General features: G+C 38.5%; 1 protein-coding gene across 1 annotated transcript in view; it reads left to right on the top strand.

Moving 5' to 3' along the window:
• GMDS (GDP-mannose 4,6-dehydratase) overlaps nt 1-19,956 on the top strand; it is a 408,811-nt gene that overhangs the window by 53,139 nt on the left and 335,716 nt on the right. The window contains exons 2-4 of the mRNA XM_036378822.2: nt 7,870-7,914; nt 11,871-11,958; nt 15,498-15,607. Coding sequence (XP_036234715.1) covers nt 7,870-7,914; nt 11,871-11,958; nt 15,498-15,607 — 243 coding nt within the window. The remainder of the gene's footprint in view (nt 1-7,869; nt 7,915-11,870; nt 11,959-15,497; nt 15,608-19,956) is intronic.

Here is a 19,956-nt window from a genome sequence, read left to right as displayed (position 1 = left end):
ATTTCTCCCCTGTTACTGTTTCTTCTATTTCTCCTGAACAAAAGGTGTTGCAAATAGTTAAGACAAGACAGTAAATGAATATGTTACATTTTGGTCCAAATATTTATGCTTTTCACCAGAATCTAGCTTTGGTATTTCTGTAGGGTTTTCCTTGTTTGTTTGTTTTGAAATTTCAATCACATTTTTCCTTTTCTATTCCATTGCAGAACTATTAGGAAATTTATTTCTGTGATTGCTCTTTGGGTTCTTTTGGTTCTTATTTTATCCCTTACTGGTGTAAAGAGAAATCTGAGCTGCCCAGAATTCAGGGTGTTGAAGACCACAATTAGGCTGTCTGGTCTCTTGGCCTCTCTGAATCCACAACTCTGAAAAGTATTAGAGTCCATCTTTTAAAGACCTCTGCTGAAAATTGGGAAGTTTGGAAATCTTGTAATAAAAATATGAGAATTGCATAAATAAGCAGAGTTACTGAAAAAAATTATTTATTCAGAAGATACCAGCACAGTAAAGAAACTGGGCTCAGACCGTGCAGGCTGGGAGTGGCAATACCAAAGAGTTATGACGAGTTGTAAGGCAAGCTGTTTACTCCCAGAACTTGAAATGTCCAGAAACAGAGTATTTTCTTCCATGATTTGCAGATCATATCACTGCAGGATCAGCACTTTTCTTCCATCCAAGCAAATATTGCAAGTCTGAGAGCTGTTAAGTTATAACAAACAGGCCTTCCTGACTGGATTTTCGAATTTCTCACTATGCAAACTTTTAAGAAAATAAGAGTTGGGTTACTGTGCACTGCTCCTCTCCTCCAACTGGAATATAATTTATTGTTTTGTGTTTTCCTCTAAATAAACTACATTTCAGACAAAATTACAGTATCCATCTGTAAAGCTGAGTACAGGACAATGAATTAAAAGTCTTTTTCCTGATCTACACTCATTTACTTCTCTTTTATTAGGCTTTGGTCTCATGCAAACAAGATAGTAAGTGAGGTGTTTATTTTGTTTTGTCTCAAATAACTGACCTTGTATTCTGTTAGGAAACATCTTGGGCTAAACTTAAGGTAAAAAACTCAGGAGGTGAGCAGGAGTGGATAAAGCCTGCTTGAGTCATCAGCCTGAGAGGCTGGTGCTGCAGTGCTGAAAGCAGCTTTAACCTCGGCTGCTGCATTAGGCTGCTGCAGAAAGGATAAAAAGAAAGAAAGAAAAGATTGGCTCTGTCTTGGAGTGAGATGAGTCCAGTATTTCTGGTAGGATGTGTGTTGAGCTGTGGTCATAAGTTCAGGTGCCCTCCCCAAATTACAGTGATAGCCATGCTACTGCTGCTGTTACTGGTTTTCCACTGTAGGATGTTAAAGGTGGCATGCCAAGATGTCATACTTTTCCTCCTGGTGTCACTTCACAGAATTACTAATTTCCTTTAAATATAAAAGACACAATTCCTTCTGAACCCAAAATTTCAGGGCTTTATGGATTTTTTACTGTGACAATTTTGATTCTGAATTTTGAAATTTTGATGAAAAATTATTTTTTGGGGGCATAGCCTGCAGCTTAGTTCTGAGTTTCCTGGTTTCTTTGCCCTCTGCAGTAGGTTTTGTCTATTTGGGTTTCCACTGGGTAGTGTTTGAGGTGAGTTTGCATTTGTTGCATATTGAGGGGTTTCCCCTGAGTCACTGTGAGTCACTTAATGGGGCTGTTGGCTTAGACTGGGTACTCAAGGATAAAGCAAGTCCAAAAAGCTCATAGCTGCTGCTGATTGGAACTGCTCTTGCTCTTTTGGAAAGGTGAAAGACCATCTGATACCAGTACCTTTCTGAAAGCAGGAGGAAATAGGGATGGGCAAAACAATAATCTTGTGGCTTTTAAAACTGTTACGAGTTTCCCATTACATACATAGAAATTTTTTAATTTTCATATGGAGTGTTGCCCATTTGATTTACATTTCCATGTTTATAGATGCAATCTTCTAATCCCTATGCTTTCATTCGTGAGACAGAAAAGTACAGCTAGTTTTCATTCAAATTCAGAGTTCCTAACTGGTTTGGTTTATATTAGTGTACTAATAAATTAGTATACAATACTAGACATTTATATTTGAAGAAAAAACTATTGTGGCTCATCACTTTTATAAGCTTTAGAAGGCTCTCTACTGAGACTACTCTTCTTTTTAGTAATAGTTCTTTGGATAGTTTTGAGAGCTAGCAGTTATTTTGAGTATCTTGATGCCTGAATGTTTAGGGGCATGATTTTTAGGTTTTTTTTCTAAGAAAAGCTTTCAAGCACCTGACTGTCATCACTGGCAAATTTGTGGTGTGCTTGGACATAACACACTATGTGCCACAGGTTCCTGCAATCAGGAAAAAACCCTATATACTCAGTTTGTTGGTGTAATTTGTTTTTCCCAAGCTGAGATGTTGGGGGCAGATTTGTGTGATAGATACAAGCTATTTGATTATTGTAGAATATCATACTGGTTTAGACTGAAGGTTTTATGCATTTAAATACCAACACTTAAAACAATCAGCACCATTTAGCTGACATACCTTACTGTTGTTAGCTTAAGTTAAGCCAAACTGGTTGGTATGGAGCAAACTTGAATTGCAGAGATTTATTCTGTTCATGTCAGCCTTAGAGGGGTGCAAGGCTTGCTCTTTAAATGAGGGGTTTGTGTTGAAGTTCACAGTGGAATAGCTATAAGTATTGATGATGTGAATAATGTTGTTTTAGATAAAGACAATTGGAGGGAGGGAGAAAGGAAGAGTATCTTGGTCTTTTCTGTAACTGCAGTTGCAGCTCTTAATATAACTTAATAGTTTACCAGTGGAATAGTGTGTGAGGTCAGATGGAGCTCAGACTAGGAAATAACACAGTGATTCATTTTTCCAAAGCAACTTTGCTTTTCTTTTGCCTTTAAACAAAACTTAATTGGAAAAGAAAAGAGTAGTGTAAGTAAATGCTTTCCTTGTTGCTAACTTTTCCTCCTGCTTAATCTTGTTTTGTTGCACTGCAGTTAATGAATTACAAAAACCTTTGATTAATTGGACAATCTTTTAAAACAAAGATTTTTTTTTTTACATTTACTGCCTTTTGACTTTTTCTTTTGACAGCAGGAACAAAAGGATACTTGTTTTTATATTCTTACTTGGCCAGAATACAAATCAAAATAGCAAAATAACTACTGCATTTAGAGGGTGGCAGCTTTAATAAATCAGTTAAATACTTCAGAGTTCATAGTTCTTCCTGTTTTCAGTATGAGGAATTTTTTATGAATGCTTCAATGCTTTACCTCGATTATCACCTTGAAGATTTGAGACAAAGTGTAGCACTGTTCTTTTTATAGTATCTGCAAAAAATTACTGATTTCCTCTGTAAATCACTGGAAATTATTAGAAGTATGCATTTTTCAACAAAAATAACTTTTCACTTTATTGCTCTCATGGATTTTTTGTTTTTAAGGAAGACTGCTCTGGAGTGCCATGAAGAAATGAATAGTTGCTACAGACTGCTATTAAAATCAGTTGGGTGTTGCTTTAGAGTGGTGTGTATCTCCTGCCCCAAAGGATCTGTCACCATACTCCAGTTCAATAAGTCTCTGAAATAGCATTAGCTTCTAGCTGTGCAAAAGTTTAAAAGTTGATGAACCAACAATTTATTGTGCAAGGCCACCAGTGGCACTGCTTCTGTAGATTTTCATGAGGAGATGGATTATTCCAACAAGGCTAAATGAAAATGGTGACTCTGCACTGTTGCTTGTGTTGTTGCAGAAAGATGCTTTTAGGAAATAAAACCCATGTCCTATGGATGAAAGTGTGCCTCTTTTTCCCATGCACTTTCCTCCAAAACAGATTAATTGAACTTGCTAAAATTTAACTTCAGCAGAGCACAACTACAGCTTGTAGCTCAAAAGGAATTGAGAACTTCTAAGAATGGCCTTGATAATTGACATTTAGTTTGAACTTCCACAAACTCACCTTTGTAGTTATTCCTAAGGGCACAGCACTAGCCTCAATCAGTTTTGAATTTTATAAGTATAAGCACCTTTGATCTCTTCTGTGGTATGTGGAAAACCATTGCACTTTTTTTTTCAGAGGTATAATGAATTCTGAATACTTGATACACTGTGGGGTGTTTCTTTTCAAATGTTTATATTTCTCCCCCTCAACTGAGAGCCCTTTCTCCTCAGTGGTACGGTCATAATACACTTGCGTCATTTATGTTAGGTCTTTAATTCTTTTTCCCTCCTCTGAAAAAGCACTCCATATGCTTGTCCTGGAACTCTAGGCGTAGTAATAAAGGAAATCTGTACCTCCTCCTCCTCATGATCTTTTTCCCTTGACCTCTTTTCCCTTGTTGCTTCATCCATCTAGTACTTCCACTCCTCTTTGTTAGCAGAGAGGAGCTGTGGGGAAGAGGGAGTCCCCTGGATTAAGAGTGCTCAGTCATTCAGGCATTATCTAATTCTTGAATCCAAGAGCTCTGTGGAAGGGTGTTGGAGCTGGCCCAATGAAAGAAAGAGGATGAAGATGACTTGCATGTCAGGGTGCTTCTACAGCCTTCCCTGGATGTGTCAATATAAATCCCAAATTAGTTCATGGCAAATGGAACTTGACTGTGTAAAACAGGTGCAAAAAAAAAGGAGGTTGGATTGCTAAACAGGCTATTGAGTTACACTTGTTTTCAGTTTTTTGTATAAATTATCCTGTTATTTGCTCATGGATCAAGTCAAACTTGATACTGTTTTTATTCTAGATGATTTTGGCAAAGCACTGTCTAACTCATTTGTCTCAATTTCTTCACCACGTTGGAAGTTTTTCTTTGATAGTGTGTCAAAGCTTATTGAAGTTTTTGACATTAACTACTGTATTAAATATAAAATATTGCATCCTAAAGTTGTCTCATGCTAGTTTATATGGCTGTTTTCTTTTGTCTGGGAATTTTACAGACATGTTGTAAGGCAGCTGCAGTTGGAAACCTGCTGCTGTGTCTTGGAAGCCAGCTGAAGTATCATTCTTTGTATGAGTTTTCAAACTAGTATTTGGCTGAAGACAGCGCAGAAATTCAAGTCTGAGGTGCCAGAGTGTGCTGATGAGGAACTGTTTTAGCTGAGGTGGTTTATTTAGTCAGTCTTGTTAAACTGTTTTTACTGTTCAAGCTGATCTGACATATCTGTACGGAGCCATGCCTCGTTGTAATCCTACTTAAAGGCAGCCTGTAGGAAATTTTGTTCCAAAACTGTTTGTCCACAGACAGAGATCTGCTTCTGTCTTCTGATATTTTGTTGATTTGTTATAAACTGAATATCATTAGCTGGGTACTTTAGCAAAACTAAGCTCCCAAATGAAATATAATAGCATCTATATTATATGATAATTTAACACCTAGTTCCTTTAATATCCCTTTTTTGGTTCAGGGATTCCTGTATCTTGAAGACTGCAGTATAAATGCAAATCAATAGCTTTGATAATAGAATTTATATGTGTAATATATGTGTCTCCTATGGCTAAAGGTTTAAATCACTTTACAAAGCTTACTTGTTATTATTTACTCCCTGACCTCATTAGGAGAAGATGGAAACTGTGCTGTCCTTACCAGCTGCAAACTCTTTGAGACTTTGATGGCTGTTGTGATTGCCATTCCCACTGACAGGCTGCTGTACTGAAAAGAGAAGGAAGGGAGCTGTGACCCCTGGGGCTGTGTGCGATACGGTATCGCAGCGCAGGACAGCGCGGATCTGCGCTCTGGGCGATTACCAGACACTGAATCAGCTGTGCTGTGCCAGAGCCAGAAAGCAGGAGCTTTCACACTTGCTGCCTGTTTCCCACTCATTGTGAAGCCCTGCCCTATCACTTGATAGACCTGGAAAGGAAGCGCAGAGGAAGCAAGTGCCACTGCTGGTTCAAAATGTTCCAGGGTGACTGGAAACTTTGAGCAATGGCCTGGGTGAGAAGAACAAGACCTTATTGACAGGGTTCAATCCTAGTTAAGTCTGTTTCCCATCAACTTCCTAAGTAATCACAGCCTTTCTTTTTCCTCTCCTTTGCACTTTCTGGGTCCCCCACTTTCACCTCCTTTTTTTTATTTTATTAATAATTTTATCTTGTAGTGGACTGAGCAACTAAGGAGAGTTTGGAAGTTTTACCCTCTCTGCTAAATCCTGGAGGAATTGCTAATGAAAAAGATGACAAAAGCATTAAAGCTAGCTGTCATCCTCCCCTTTGCACTTATGTTTTTCCAGATTTTCCATCAAATATTCTTTGAATTTCTCCTTTCAGTAGGGCCTTGTTCTTATAATTTGGTGTACATATTCTTCCAGTGAAGCTATGGCACATGTGGTTATTTTCCTGGTTAACTGGTGTCATAGACTGCTATTACAGGGCTCTAGCCCTGTGAAGATCTGAGCACATACATACATGTACATGTAGTGCGAGGAAGATGGAAGCTGAAACTTTCTTGGTTTAAAGGCCTTTTAGACTGTGTGAGACTTTATGAAGCATTTATACCATGAAGTAATTCCTTTGCTAATGCTACACTTTTAAACGTAGAGCTATGTGCCCCTGTGCACTGTACTGTGCCATTTTGCATACCTAGGATTTTGCCATCAATGCATTAAGCAATTTCCCTTGGCAGTCCTGCTCCTGTAAGGCCTTCTAGTGCATCTATTATTTCTTACTTTAGTGTGTTATTCTTCTTAGGCTCTCTATGAGGCAAAAAACCCCATTTAATATGATGTAAAAAGGAAGTTTTTCTCTGGAGCAACATGCTTTTAAGTGATGATCAGAAAGAAATGTCTGTTTAGTTTTGCTCTTAAATGTCTCTGGACATGATTATGACAGAGCAGATCCACATAACAGAGTTTAAACCTGTAAGCATAGTGGCATCTCATTGTTTTTATGGTCTTTTTGTAGCAAGTAATTTGGGTCTGGCAGAATACATTCACATATTGAAGGAACAAGCAATTCAAGAAGTGAGTGAAAGTGCAGACTTTGGGCATGGGTAATCATTGAATAGGTTAGTGAGAACTCTTTTGGAGGGGCAAACTTTGCTGGGTATGTGATGGTATTTGTACATTTATAAAGGTGTTATGAACTTACTGGTTTTGGTAATTCTGGCAATATTCATGCCAGGAGAATCCTCTTATTTCAGGAAAATGTGTGCTAGCATGTGTTTTGAACACATGTTGCTTTTGGGGAGCTTAATAATTTAAGTTTGACAAGGATTTCACAGGAGGAAAAAAATAAAAAATAAAACCCCTTGAAATTAAATGACCCAAATTCTCAACCTTCAATAATATATATTTAAGATCTGAAAGTGTCTTTTATTGTGTAGTTTAAGTATAAGGTGTGCCAGGGATGTTTTTGAAAACTCTGCAGGTCAGGCAAGGCAGAATTATTGCTGCCTTCAGAAGCATTGTAGAAGGAATGCCTGGCCAAGGGGGATGCCAGTGAGGCAAGGTGCTACTGAGGCATGTTGGTTTGCAGAGGATGCCAAGCTTGTACTATTTTTTACATGTTTTTCCTTCCCTATCTCCAAAATAGTTCAAATTCAAAGACTGTGGTTAGGATATTTTAGAAAGATAGTCCCCAGGCACTTTATAATGGAACTTGGGAAGAGGTTCAAGAGATGGGAATTCTCCACCAGCATTTGTATGCAAGTCATCTTAAAATATACTGCTTCATAGTCTAAAATTAACTACAGAGAAACTGTGGTATTTTTAGGTCGCTGTATGAATCTGGAGAAATCAAAGTATAGGCTTGTTACCCAGTCTACTCACTACAAGTTTTTTTTCTTCCCTCTTTTGAGATCTTAACCAGTCCAAATCTCCCGGGCCTATTCACTGTGTTTCTAACATTTTCCTATATCTTGCTCTTCCCAGGATGGATCGTACTTGGCTGAGTTCCTGTTGGAAAAAGGCTATGAGGTGAGTGACTCGGTGACTGGCTGCAGGCTGATGGAGTCGTTTGGATGCTGCAGCCCCAGCCCGCTTCCTCTGCTTCTGTCCTTCCCTGTGTATGTTTTCCACTCCAGTCCTAGATAACAAATCAAAACTCCAGAGAGGAATGTGCAACATGGCCTGTAATCATGCCAGGTTATTGTACTATTTATCATCTAATGTCCACTGGTGGATTCCCTCTTCTCCTCGGGGTATAGCTGGTTTGCATGTTTCCCGCCAGCTCAGATAAGCAGTGACCTGTGTGAGCCAAAACTGTAAGGAATTAGGGAATAATTTATGATGCAATGTACCACATAAAGGAATAAGAACTTCTTGTTTGTTCTCTTTCCCCAGCTCTCTCTCCAATGTAAAGGCCCTTTTTTTGGCAGTTTTATTTCAGCAATGAAAACCTTGCATTTTGCTTTCTCTGCTCAAAGAGGAAAAAACAAACCCTAAAACAAAACCCAAATAACAAACCCCAAACATGTTGTACTTTGGTACAGTTATTTTCTACGTTTTCTCTTGGATTAATTAATTATTGCTTAGCACATGATTTTTTGCATTCTTTTTCCTTGAAATAAAGGGAGTCTGATTCCTTCTTGCTGCATAATTTTCTCTGGCAAAAATCACATTGCTTCTGGTCCAGCAAACCAACAGTCATGTTGTTGCTATTGTTATGGCTTGATTTGAGGGGTTTGAACTGATGTGGGCATAAATGTAAGAATATTTGCCTCCTTGATCACAGAAGATGCTTCTAAAATGTATGAAAATGTAAGGAGACAGGGTGGTCAAATTAATCTCCTCACAATGTAGTATTTTTTGGGGGTTTGGTAAAAGTTAGTGCTTGTTTTAATGTTGAATTTTATTACTTCTGTTGTAATACTGCTTCATAGCTTAGTGAAAAGTCCAGTTTGTGCTTCCCATACTTTTGTACCAGGTTAATCTTGCCTTGCTTATTCCATTCTTTCTTTGGCTTCATTGATTAATTTGGTTATTGAAGTTCATTTTTAAGTATTGTAAATTGATTATTTTTTACTATTTCTCCATTCCATTTGGGGATGAGGGATATTGTGATTGCTTTTGCTATTTTGAAGGCAAAAGCACATTCTCTCACAGTCCACAACGAAGTTGGGAACTGACAACAGGAAATGAAACATAAGCCTTTCTACAGTACAAAGGTTGCTATAGTTGGGTAGAGTTCTTTCCTTCTGTTCTTCAGCTCTTCATCAATTTTTTGGAGTTCTTTCCTGTGCTCCCATTTAGAAACCTCTGTTCCTAAATAACTGAATGCAAGCATGCGACAACTGATTGCCTCCCTAATTGAGATGCTTCATTCAACTTCCTTTTCTTTTTAAAATTTCAATGTGTTTGAAGATCTGTCTCTTTTGAGAAAAATCCACTGATACATTCTTAAGTAGATTAACCAGTCTGCACACATTTTGGCCTGTCACAGAGTTTGCATTTCACTTGCAATTCTCTGTCCCATGCAGACAAAGGTACCTTTCATCAGTTTTCTTACGGTAATATTGCTGTCATGGATTAAGCATTTGGCAGGTTTTCTTGCTATTGTATGTGCATACCAGAATAAGGAGTGGGAGAAAAAGAAAAAAAAAGAAAGAAAAGAAAAAAAAATAGCAGTGTTCACATGGTTTTTTTTGTTATCGCTGGATGTAACAGGCTCTCTGGATTTGTCTGTTTACCGACTCTTTTGAAGTCCTGGGACGGGTGCATTTAGCACATCTCGTTGGTCAAAAGTTTGTATCACAGTCATGAGCAGACACAAAGCTCTTGCAAGCCCAATCTTTCATCGAGCTTTTGAGCTGGCAAGATTTGATTTATTGGTCAACTGTTCAGATGATCATGAATTTCAGCATGACTTCATTCAGAGATAGATAATTGAATGCTCAAGAAGTCTCCCATCGGAACTTTAAGCCAAAATACTTAATCTTGCTAGAAGAATCACAGAATAATTTAGGTTGGAAATGACCTCCAAGATCATCCAGTCCAATGGTTAACCCAACACTACCAAGTCCATCACTAAATTATCTTCCTAAATGCTAGATGTATTTGTCTCTTAAATACCTACAGGGCTGGTGCCTCAACCACTTGTCTGTGCAGCCTGTTCCAGTTCTTGACCACCCTTTCCATGAGTAAATTTTTTCCTAATATTTAATTTAAACCTCCGCTGTTGCTGAGCACCTCAGTTTGCTTCCTTCAGAATAATTAGTTACATTAAAACTGCAGATATTTTACTCAGCAAAGTAATAATTTGTTCAAGTACTTAAAATATTTTCAGCATCATTTGTGCAAGTGAAGTCATTGTGAAAGTGAAGTTATTATGAAAGTGTCTTTTTTTGAAAGTGTTTCTCTGTAAACTTGATGTGCCTATAAATTATAGGCACACAGATCACACAATCGATAAAGAATTATTTTGATAGGACTTTTAATTACATGTTTTTTATGATGTATCTTCATAAATCCATCATTTGATGAAAATTTCTTTTGGGGGCCACATTTCTCAGTGCCTCACTGATCCTGAAAGGGCAAATGTTTTATTCAGTTGTGGAAAGCTGAGTTTGAATTGTAGAACAAGGTATGTTGTGAGCAATGTGACAGGACACCCAAGTGATTTTCTGCAAGGAAATTGGCATAATAAATTTGACCTGTAAGTTGTAGAAATGAAGTTATTGAGCTCCTTTAAATCTTGCCGCCAAAATGTCATTCTTAAATCAGCAAACTGGTATTAATCTGCAGTTGTGTGCACTTTTTCACTTGGTTAAATTTTGGACTCCAGATGAAATGAAAAACAGTTTCTTTGTCAATAACCATAGCTTGTGTTATGTGTAAAACAAAAATACCCAGACTAAACGAAAACTCTTAACACTGCCTGTTCCTGCTTCTCTATTCTTGCAAATTAACATTAAGTGGGAGAGTAAAAGGATGGCCTCAACAAACCAAGTCTAGGATGTATCAAAGTACAAGGGGTCACTTTCAGAAATAAAAGCCAGGGAGAGGTGGAGGACAGTCAGATGCTTAAGCTTGATTTCACTTGTGCAAGCACAACTTCTGTAGCTGGTAACCAAAGCCAACATGAATTTTGGCAGCAGGCATCATGGGGCAGTCTTACAGGACAGGAGGAAATAGGGTCAATGTTTGAAAAATTTCTCTAATATATTAGGCACAAAGGGTCTTTTCTTTAATGTTACTCAGCTCCAGCATAGCTTTTTTTTCACCAGCTTATTTATTGTGGCAGGTTAAAGGAAATTCCCAGCCTGGGTTTCATTCTTAGGCTTGTCTGTGTCTCTTGCAACCCACTGGAGAACAGTGACTCATGAGGTCTACAAAACAGCCCTGACTGTTCTGGCTGTTCTTCCAGCACCCCAGAAAGTGAATGACAGCTCATTTTTAAAATACATTTGGGCCTTGCAGCTGCTGCTTCTTTCCCTTTGTCTCCCTTCTTTCTGCCCTTCTCTCCTCTCTGCCCACTCTGTCTTTCCATAGCCCCATCTCCTGCTGTTGCTTTTTCTATGCCCATCTCTGCCTCCAGAAAGACTTCTCTACAATCAAGGAGCAATGGTTTTCTTGGCACTCACATATTGCTTTTCCAACTCCAGTAATGTTGTCAAGCCTCACTCACTAGGAGGTAGTGCTCTGGGGCAATTCAGTGTGTTTTCTGTACTGTGTGTGATGTTTGGGCTGCTAGTGGTGTCAACGAGGGAGAACGGGAAACCACTCAATGGTGCTAAAGTAAATATGACAGCACCTGACCTCATCTCCCAGTATCATATTTGGGAATTGGATAACTGTCCATCTTTAAGAATAGAGATGAGCTCTGATTACCTGATAAAAGGGTTAGGCCCACATACATGAGAATTCTGAGTGATGGTAATGAACTTTCCTCTTAATGTTTACCACTTTTCCATTTTTCCTTGTTCAATCCCTAGGTGCATGGCATCGTTCGTCGATCCAGTTCTTTTAATACAGGCCGGATTGAACATCTCTATAAGAACCCACAGGCTCACATTGAAGGAAGTAAGGCTTTGCTTTTGTATTTAAGGTTGTATATGTTATATTTAATCTCAGCTGTTTGTTTGGTGGAGAAAGATCCCTGGGAACAGGAAGGAAATTGAGTTTTCTTCTGCTAGTGTTAGCTTGCTGCTCTATCTCAGAAAGAAAATTGACCATTTTTCTCTGAAGATGATGTGGCATGAAATATGGATAGTCTAGTGTGTGTGAGTTTTTAAATGTGGAAAATATAAGAGGAACCCAGGATAGCACTTCATGTTGTGTAGAAATACTGCCCTTGTTCAGAGATAGCTGGGTAGTAGCAATTAGAAAATGTCTGGGCCTGGAAAATGCTATGTGAGCTGAAAAATACTGAGATTTCAGAATAGTTAAACATGGGTTTTTTTGAGGCAGTTATCTTAAGTACTCCACCTGTGTTTTCTCATGAACTCCATGGTGTCTGATGGAGGTGAAGGTTTGTAAAAAGCCTGTATGAGAGGATGAATAAGACATGATCAGTTCTTACTGATGATAAGAAGAATGAATCTTTGGACCTTCTGACTTCCTGCACCCAAGGAAAGGAGTACCTGCTTTTACCTGAAGGAAAGGCATTGCTCTTGTAAATTTGCTGACAATTTACCATATCCTCGGTTATCAATGATAATCTGGAAAGTTGAAATTCTTACCTTTAGTGTACACATGGCAAAAAAAAAATTGTTTTATCTTAAGGGAAGTTAACTTGTCTCTTAATGAGAAGCAGCTCAGATGTTGGATGACTCCAGTTCAGCAGAAGGATTGAGCACTTTAACAATCACACAGTTCTCCATGCTGTGTCTATTTTGTAGCGTTGTAAAAGCTTTCCTGATAGTCCAGGATAGTATTGTCCAGTTTAAGGTGTTGTTAACAACAAGTATCTCCATTATGTAAAAAATCATGTCTTTGAAGTCTGCTTCACACCATGGTTAAACAGACCCTAATTTTATCAAGTTTAATGCATAATGAAACTTACAGATTTCCTTTGGTCTTTGCTTGTAATTTTTATTTAAAACACACTTAATTTCTAACATGGTATTTCTCTGATTAGTTGCTACTTGCTGTATGCTGCTCATTAAAGTATCTGATTAAGAGAGGAGTAGAATTAAACAAAATATCTTTATGAAGAATACTGAAACCTGTTTTTCTGTCAAGAACAATGTAAGAACTGTTTCCCATGACTTGCATTCTTGACTCACAAGGCAGAATGAAGAAAATGAAATCAGACAGGAACCTGTGAATTGTGAGGACCATCTTGTGCTTATGAAAAGTGATTTGAGAAGACAATGTAGATCACAATAAATATATATATAAAAGCATTTATGGAAAGGGATGGAAGGAAGAAAAGAGAAAGCAGATGTTAATTTTTCCCCCACTTCTTAACTCATTTTTCTTTAACTGAAGAATGTAGCCATATGAATAGGAGGAGAAGGAATTAGACTTGGAATCTCAGGAAAGGCTGCTCCATGGAAACTGTTTTAAAACAATGGGTTTCCAGGCAGTACTGTAGGAAGCAAAAAAGCAATAGTGGTTGATGTGAGCAAACCCTAATTTTATCTTTGCCATGTGTGTTTTTCCCGTCAGGAATCGATTGCATGTTGCAAGATGGTGCTCTTCATAGACAGTGAACCTCTTTGTATGAAAAAAGTAGGGAGCACAGGAAGGAAGACAAGGTGCATCTTACAGCAAGCCCTCCAGCTCTTGCTTGCTAAGGAAGTTTTAGATTGGATAATATTACTAAAGCCCAAAGGTTCTGACATTTGATCTGTGTTTATGAATCTGTGCACCAAATAAACTCCATTTCTAGTAAGTCTTACTGCTTAGCCTTTCACTCCTGAAAGACCCTCTTTTTTATGGGTCAGGAGGGAACATAGCTTCATTCCCTGCTCTCCTTCAGAAAGACCATTTGGACCAGAAGCTTTGAAGACTTGATGGTAAAATAAGCACTCTCCTTGAGAGCATTAAATTTATGGTAATAGTGGGTAATAGTGACCCTGTTTCCTGGGTCAGCCCAGCTGGCAGCCCAGCTGCCCCTGGGAAGGTCTGAAACTGCTCTCTGGCCTGGGGGTCATGGCAGGACTGCATGTCTTTGGTGTAGGAAGAGGAGCACAGGCTCTGGCATCTCTTTCCTGCCTAGCATTACCTGTTAGCCACAGCTTCAGCTGGGTCTGAAGTCTCTTCAGAATGTCCTTTTCAACTGATGCTCATGTGAAAACAAATTTCAAAGATATACCATGGCTGAATTACTTTATCAACCTGAAGAACCTCATTCACATGTTAAATGGGAATGTACAGGGCTAACATCTGAGAACCGTGTGATCTGTTAACTTCCTTGCTGTTTTATACTGTTTAAAAAAAAAATAAAAACCTAAACTGGCATTAATAATAATAACAAAATTCACATATCTCAACAGCAGTTAAAAATGTATTATGAATTCATATCTCTTGTAATAAGCCTGGTATTTCAAGACAAAAAAAAAAACAACCCCAAAACAACAACAACAAATTAAGGCCATAAACAACAAGCGAAAATCTATATAAATATGGCAAGTAAGCATAAACAGCTAATTCGTCAATAGTAACAACTTTTTATTGGAAAGATCTGTGAATAGCAGTGTGGTTGTTTGATTTTTCAGTTTTGTTTTAAGTAAGAGCAAAAACGAGTTCTGTTTTGTGAATTTCACTTTTGCAATATCTTCTTGACAGGTCAGGGTCTGAAAACAAGGACAACTTGATAAATCATTGCAGCTTTCACTTTGAATTTTGACAGGAGCTGGTTTTATGGTCTTATGTTCTTCTTTACACACAAATTAGAAAGAAACTGAAGTCTGGAAAGGATAAATAATGTCTGTATCTAACCAATTTTGAGATTTTGATGTATAGCATCACAAACCATGTTTCATTGACAGTTAAATTGTTCTGTCAAATTCCCTTCCAGTGTGCATCTGTATTTTTTAAATGGAAAAACAGTAGTAACAAATGCAGCAGGTTGTGCTGAAATATTATCTAAATGTTCACCTAGTAGATACCTTACACATTTTTGTTGTGTTGTGAAATTACTCACAGTGAGAAACTAAAACATGTGCAACATTTTGGAAGGAAAGGAAAGCCATGATGGATGCTTAAGAAGTAATTAAGGCATTTTTGAGTGAAAGATTGGAAGCCCAAACTAAAAAATGCCCTATTTTTTGTGACTGGAATTCTGTATCTAACGTATTAATCTGACACCTGACTTATTAATACAACCTGGGAAAATTAAATGCAAGCTACTAAACAAATTATATAAATGTTGCCAGATAAATAAGATTATTGAAAAAAGAATCTGAAATTCTGTTCATTACTCCTATGTGGAAATGTATTTTGTGGTTAAAGCAGGGGAGGAAAAAAACAAGCAAAACCAAGTTTAGCTGGTGATCTCTTGACTTTTTCCAATAAACGTTTACTCAGACCTTGACCAGAAATAGGATATGGACCAAAAATGCATTATTGTTCTGAGATTAAACGTATTAACTCTGTGTTCTTAAACTCTGAAGACATGAAGCTGCACTATGGGGATCTCACAGACAGCACCTGCCTGGTGAAGATCATTAATGAAGTCAAACCCTCTGAGATTTACAACCTGGGAGCTCAGAGCCATGTCAAGGTGAGTAACCTTCTCTAGCACTGAGAATTGTGAATGTGTGGTGGTGGTGTCAGTGTATTACCTTGATTACTTTAGACTGAAGCATTTGTAGCAGTTTTAACAACTGTTAATTTCATCGGGTAAACATTGCCTTCAGTCAAGACAGTCATGCTTGCTGTGGTGCTTAATTACTGCATGAGTTTGCTACTCAATAAATGTAAAGATATCTGAAGAGAGGTCAAATTGTCATTGTCAACAAAATCTGCATGTTTAAAAATCTGGTTTTTCTGCCACGTGAAACAGCTTTTGCTGTAGACTTTGCTGCTGATCAGTCCTAGCTGAGAATTTATGCACTGTACTTAGGCCAAGCAGTACTTTAAACAATATTATTTGATTTGTTTAAAATCAATACATATATCAGAATGCATCACTTCTATAAAGGCTTCTCAGTTTTCACGCAGGTGATACTCTTTGAAATATTGACCTACAAACAATAGGTTACTACCTGAAGTATTACAACACTTTTGGTTACAGAAATCAAGTTAGAGACAGTGGAATAATAAGGGGTCATTAAAAACTAGTAATTTGACCTTGGCAAGTACTGCTGCAGCAAAAGGGGATGGAAAATGAATAGCAGAGGCAATAACTTGGTGGTTTACATTTATTAAGCTACGCTGCTGTAAAAGCTCAGTTTACGAACAAGTGACCACTATTTACTTGCAAAATCCTTATTCATACTTCATGATTACAAACTGAAACTGACGTCCAGGTAGAAAATTGTCATTAAAATAAATTGTGCTTCAATCATATGTCCTGTCCTTGTTGTGTGTAATGTGTAAGCATTCTAAAGTGATAATATTCCCTGGCTTCTCTTGAGGTGAGAAGTGAAGGAGTATTTAAGCCTTGTGAAAATCAGTTTGGATTTAGTTTCTGAGTAAGCCTTCCCACAAAAAGTGATGTGTTGTTCCTATCACTGTAAGCCTTGAAAGGCAGCAAGAGGAAATCACATGGAAAGACTGCAGTTATTGACAACACACACAGCAGAATACAGATACGAAATGAGAACAAATCTGCTTTTAATTTGCTTGCATGATTGAATTAACTGTGTTAACATGGGTCTGGTTTATTAGCTCACGTAGAGCAGCATAACAACAAGGCTATATTAGTCCAAGGGCAGAAGATGGTCCAGAAGATAACTGAACTGCTGCTTTGCAGAGTGAAATCTGAGCCAGCAAATTATGCTGGATATTTGCAGTCCACAGCTAGGTGTCCCAGCATCCCTTTTCTTGAAGTGGCTCACTGTATAGCAATCTCTGTGGGAATTACCTGTTCCACTTAATTTGGGACTAGAATGTTAGTACCATGCTAACATTATCTATCTCCATCTGCCTGCTGAAGCTGCAACAGCTAGGTCACAGCACTGAGAGGGCAAACTGAAGGGGTGCTCATGCTGCTGCTATGGATTCTTGGATGATTCTGCCATGAGTTATGGGAAGGATTATTCTGCAAATGCCTCACTGCTGGATGAGCTCAGTTGGTTAGAGCATGGGGCTTATAATGCCAAGGTTGTGGGTTTAATTCCCATATGGGCCATTCACTTATGAGTTGGACTTGGTGATCCTTCTAGGTCCCTTCCAGCTCAAACTACTCTGTGACTCTGAGCCAGTGCAGATCTGGTGCTGACTCTTGGCTTTTGGAAAGCTAATGTCCTCATGTCCTGGAGGACAATGAAAATGGCTCTGTTAGAAGCTGACCTGGATGCAGCATGCTGATACTTAGGCAATGTTAGCAGTCCTATGGGAAAGGAAGATGAAATTCTTCAAGGTGTGCTTGCTTCCTAGTGTCTCCAGTAGTACTTCTGTTGTTGCACTTGAGGAGAGAAGATAAGTACCCCGAGTCTGTTGACTGAGGTGGCTGGGAGAACTTGACTCTTTTATTGGTAGGAGTTAAAAACAGTCCAACAGTGTTTAACATTTTAAAACAATTACCAGTGTTGAAAGGGGGGGAGTAGGACTTGGCCATCTGTTCAGGTGAATGTCTTCACCAAACAGCTGTTAGCATTAGACTGTGGTTATGTAAACTTACTGGGTTTGCTTGTATGCATCATGTTTGGGGAAGGAGGGAAAAGAACTTCTAATCTTAGCTTGCTTCACATTCTGGTCACTTTGAACTGGTGACGTCTTCAGGATTTTTTTTGGTGGTGTTTGTATTGGCTTGTGTTTATGCAGAATAAAGTTTTCTATCACTCTCACTTCCAGTTAGTTTATGTGAGCCATGCTGAAATGAAGGAAAATAAAATCATAGGAAGTTGGTCTGGTTTCCTGTAGGAAACCAATGAAGATGAAATTGGTTCTTGGAATGAACCCACAGTAGTCTGGGAAATACTGTCAGAGAAGACGTTTTTCTGAATCATAAATAGTGAGGACTGTGACTCATAAAGTAGGTCACTGGGAGGCTGATCTGATCTTGTACATGGGAGAAAGTGAGAGAAGACTGAAACTTGTTCCTTATTAAAAACAGTAAACTCAACAGAATGATATCATCAGTAGGAACAAATTATCCAGTGTGCATTGCTGTCTGTTTTGGTGAGAAACAGGGATTAGCTCTCTGCACTGTGGCTTCACCATGGGAAGTTCAGAAAACAGTAGCACATTCACTTCATGGCTACTAAATAAACAGCTCAGCCTCACTTTCTCTATCCAGTCTTTATATGTCCTCCTGCTTTGAATTGGAGTTCTTGGGGAATCTGGCGATCTGACCATGTTTTATTTTTCATTTAATTTGGTTTTATGGGAGTTTACAATACATTGATTCTAAATAATTATCTATTATTGGATATAGTAGCATGCAGATAGCTTAATCTAAATTCTGTTATCCATAACTCTATATTCATATCGTTCTGTTGAATGTCTTCAAAAGCAATTATCCAAATATAATTGATATATTTAGGTTGTCTAAAATGATGTAAATGTCTCTTTTTGCGCATCTTTCAGAGGAGGCACACATATAGATATGAAGTTGTAACTATTTTTTCTTGAAGGACAAATGATCACATCAGTTTGACTGCACTGTAAAATTTTGTTTGCTTTGAGTTGTACTGAACTAGTGAAGCTGGCAAGTATTTTTTGACAAATTTCTGAATCCAAAAGGCAGTGTAACCTCAGTAAAAGTTATCTTAGCACTTGAAACTTTTTCAGTGTATCCAAGCAATTAAATGTGGGCTGGTTTCATGGCTTGCTGTCCTAATAGTATTAAATAGTCTGGTCCAATTTAGCTGTAGTGCATAGGTCTTCAGAGGCCAGGGAGGAAAATCCCAACTTACGCAAAAGCCTGTGCTCACCCATGTCTCTTACTGCATCCTGAATCTGTAGTTGGATGCTGGTTGGTGGGAAAGTGGGATATCTACAGAGAGGGAAAACTTGAAGTACACAAGTAAAAGTTTGCATCATATAATTTCAACAGAGTTGCAGAATGGTTGAAGGTCAGAAGGGACCTCTGGAGATGATCTAGTCCAACCCCATTACTCAAAGGGAGGTTATCCAGAGCAGGTTACAAAGAACTTTTCCCAGTCAAGTGTTTAGTAGGATGGAGACCCCACAACCTCCCTGAGCAGCCTGCTTCCTCACCTGTGCAGCTCCTTCACTCTTACAGTAAAAAAACTAGCACACACCACCACAAATTTTCATATTTTTAAATGGCATGTTTCCTTGTATTTCAGTTTCTGACCATTGCCTCACCTTGTGTCACTGTATACTGCTGAGAGGAGTCTGTCTGTCATCCTTTCCCATCCCACTCATCAGGTGACACATCAGGGAGATCACCCTCTTAGCCTTCTGCAGGCTAAACAACCTCAGCTTCTTCAGCTACTCCTCATATGACAGATCTTCCAGTCCTTCAGCCTTTTGTGGGCTGAGACTACCATGACAAGTTCTTCCCTGACTGTAAGGATTGTCTGTTCATAGCATTTCCCCTTGTGAGCTGTTTAGTCACCCACATCAGGTTATCAATGCCCTCCAGAAACCTTCTGGCTTGCCCCTGCTGTGTTGTACCCATAACAGATATCGGGATGGTAAATATCACCCATGAAGACCAGAATATATGAGGATGAGCTTTCTTAGCTTACCTGAGGAGAGCCTTTTCTACTACCATATCACATTCTAAAGCCTATTTTCATCCCCAGACTCCTTGTGGTCTGAGTAATGTGAACCGTATGGGAAACAGGTCATCTTTTTCATTTCCTATCACAGTCTTTTATGGGAGGCTTCTTCCAGCAGTTGTAATTGTGGTTGTGATAATTGCTGGGGGGAGATGGTGCTGTGCAACTTTATAGTGAAAAAGGTAGTGTTTGGGTCATGGCATGGAAGCTGTTA

The sequence above is a fragment of the Molothrus ater genome, chromosome 1, assembly GCF_012460135.2.
Source record: "Molothrus ater isolate BHLD 08-10-18 breed brown headed cowbird chromosome 1, BPBGC_Mater_1.1, whole genome shotgun sequence".
NCBI classification, from domain to species: domain Eukaryota; kingdom Metazoa; phylum Chordata; class Aves; order Passeriformes; family Icteridae; genus Molothrus; species Molothrus ater.
Note: the sequence above shows the minus strand (reverse complement) of the source record. Positions and strands in the feature narration are given on the sequence as shown.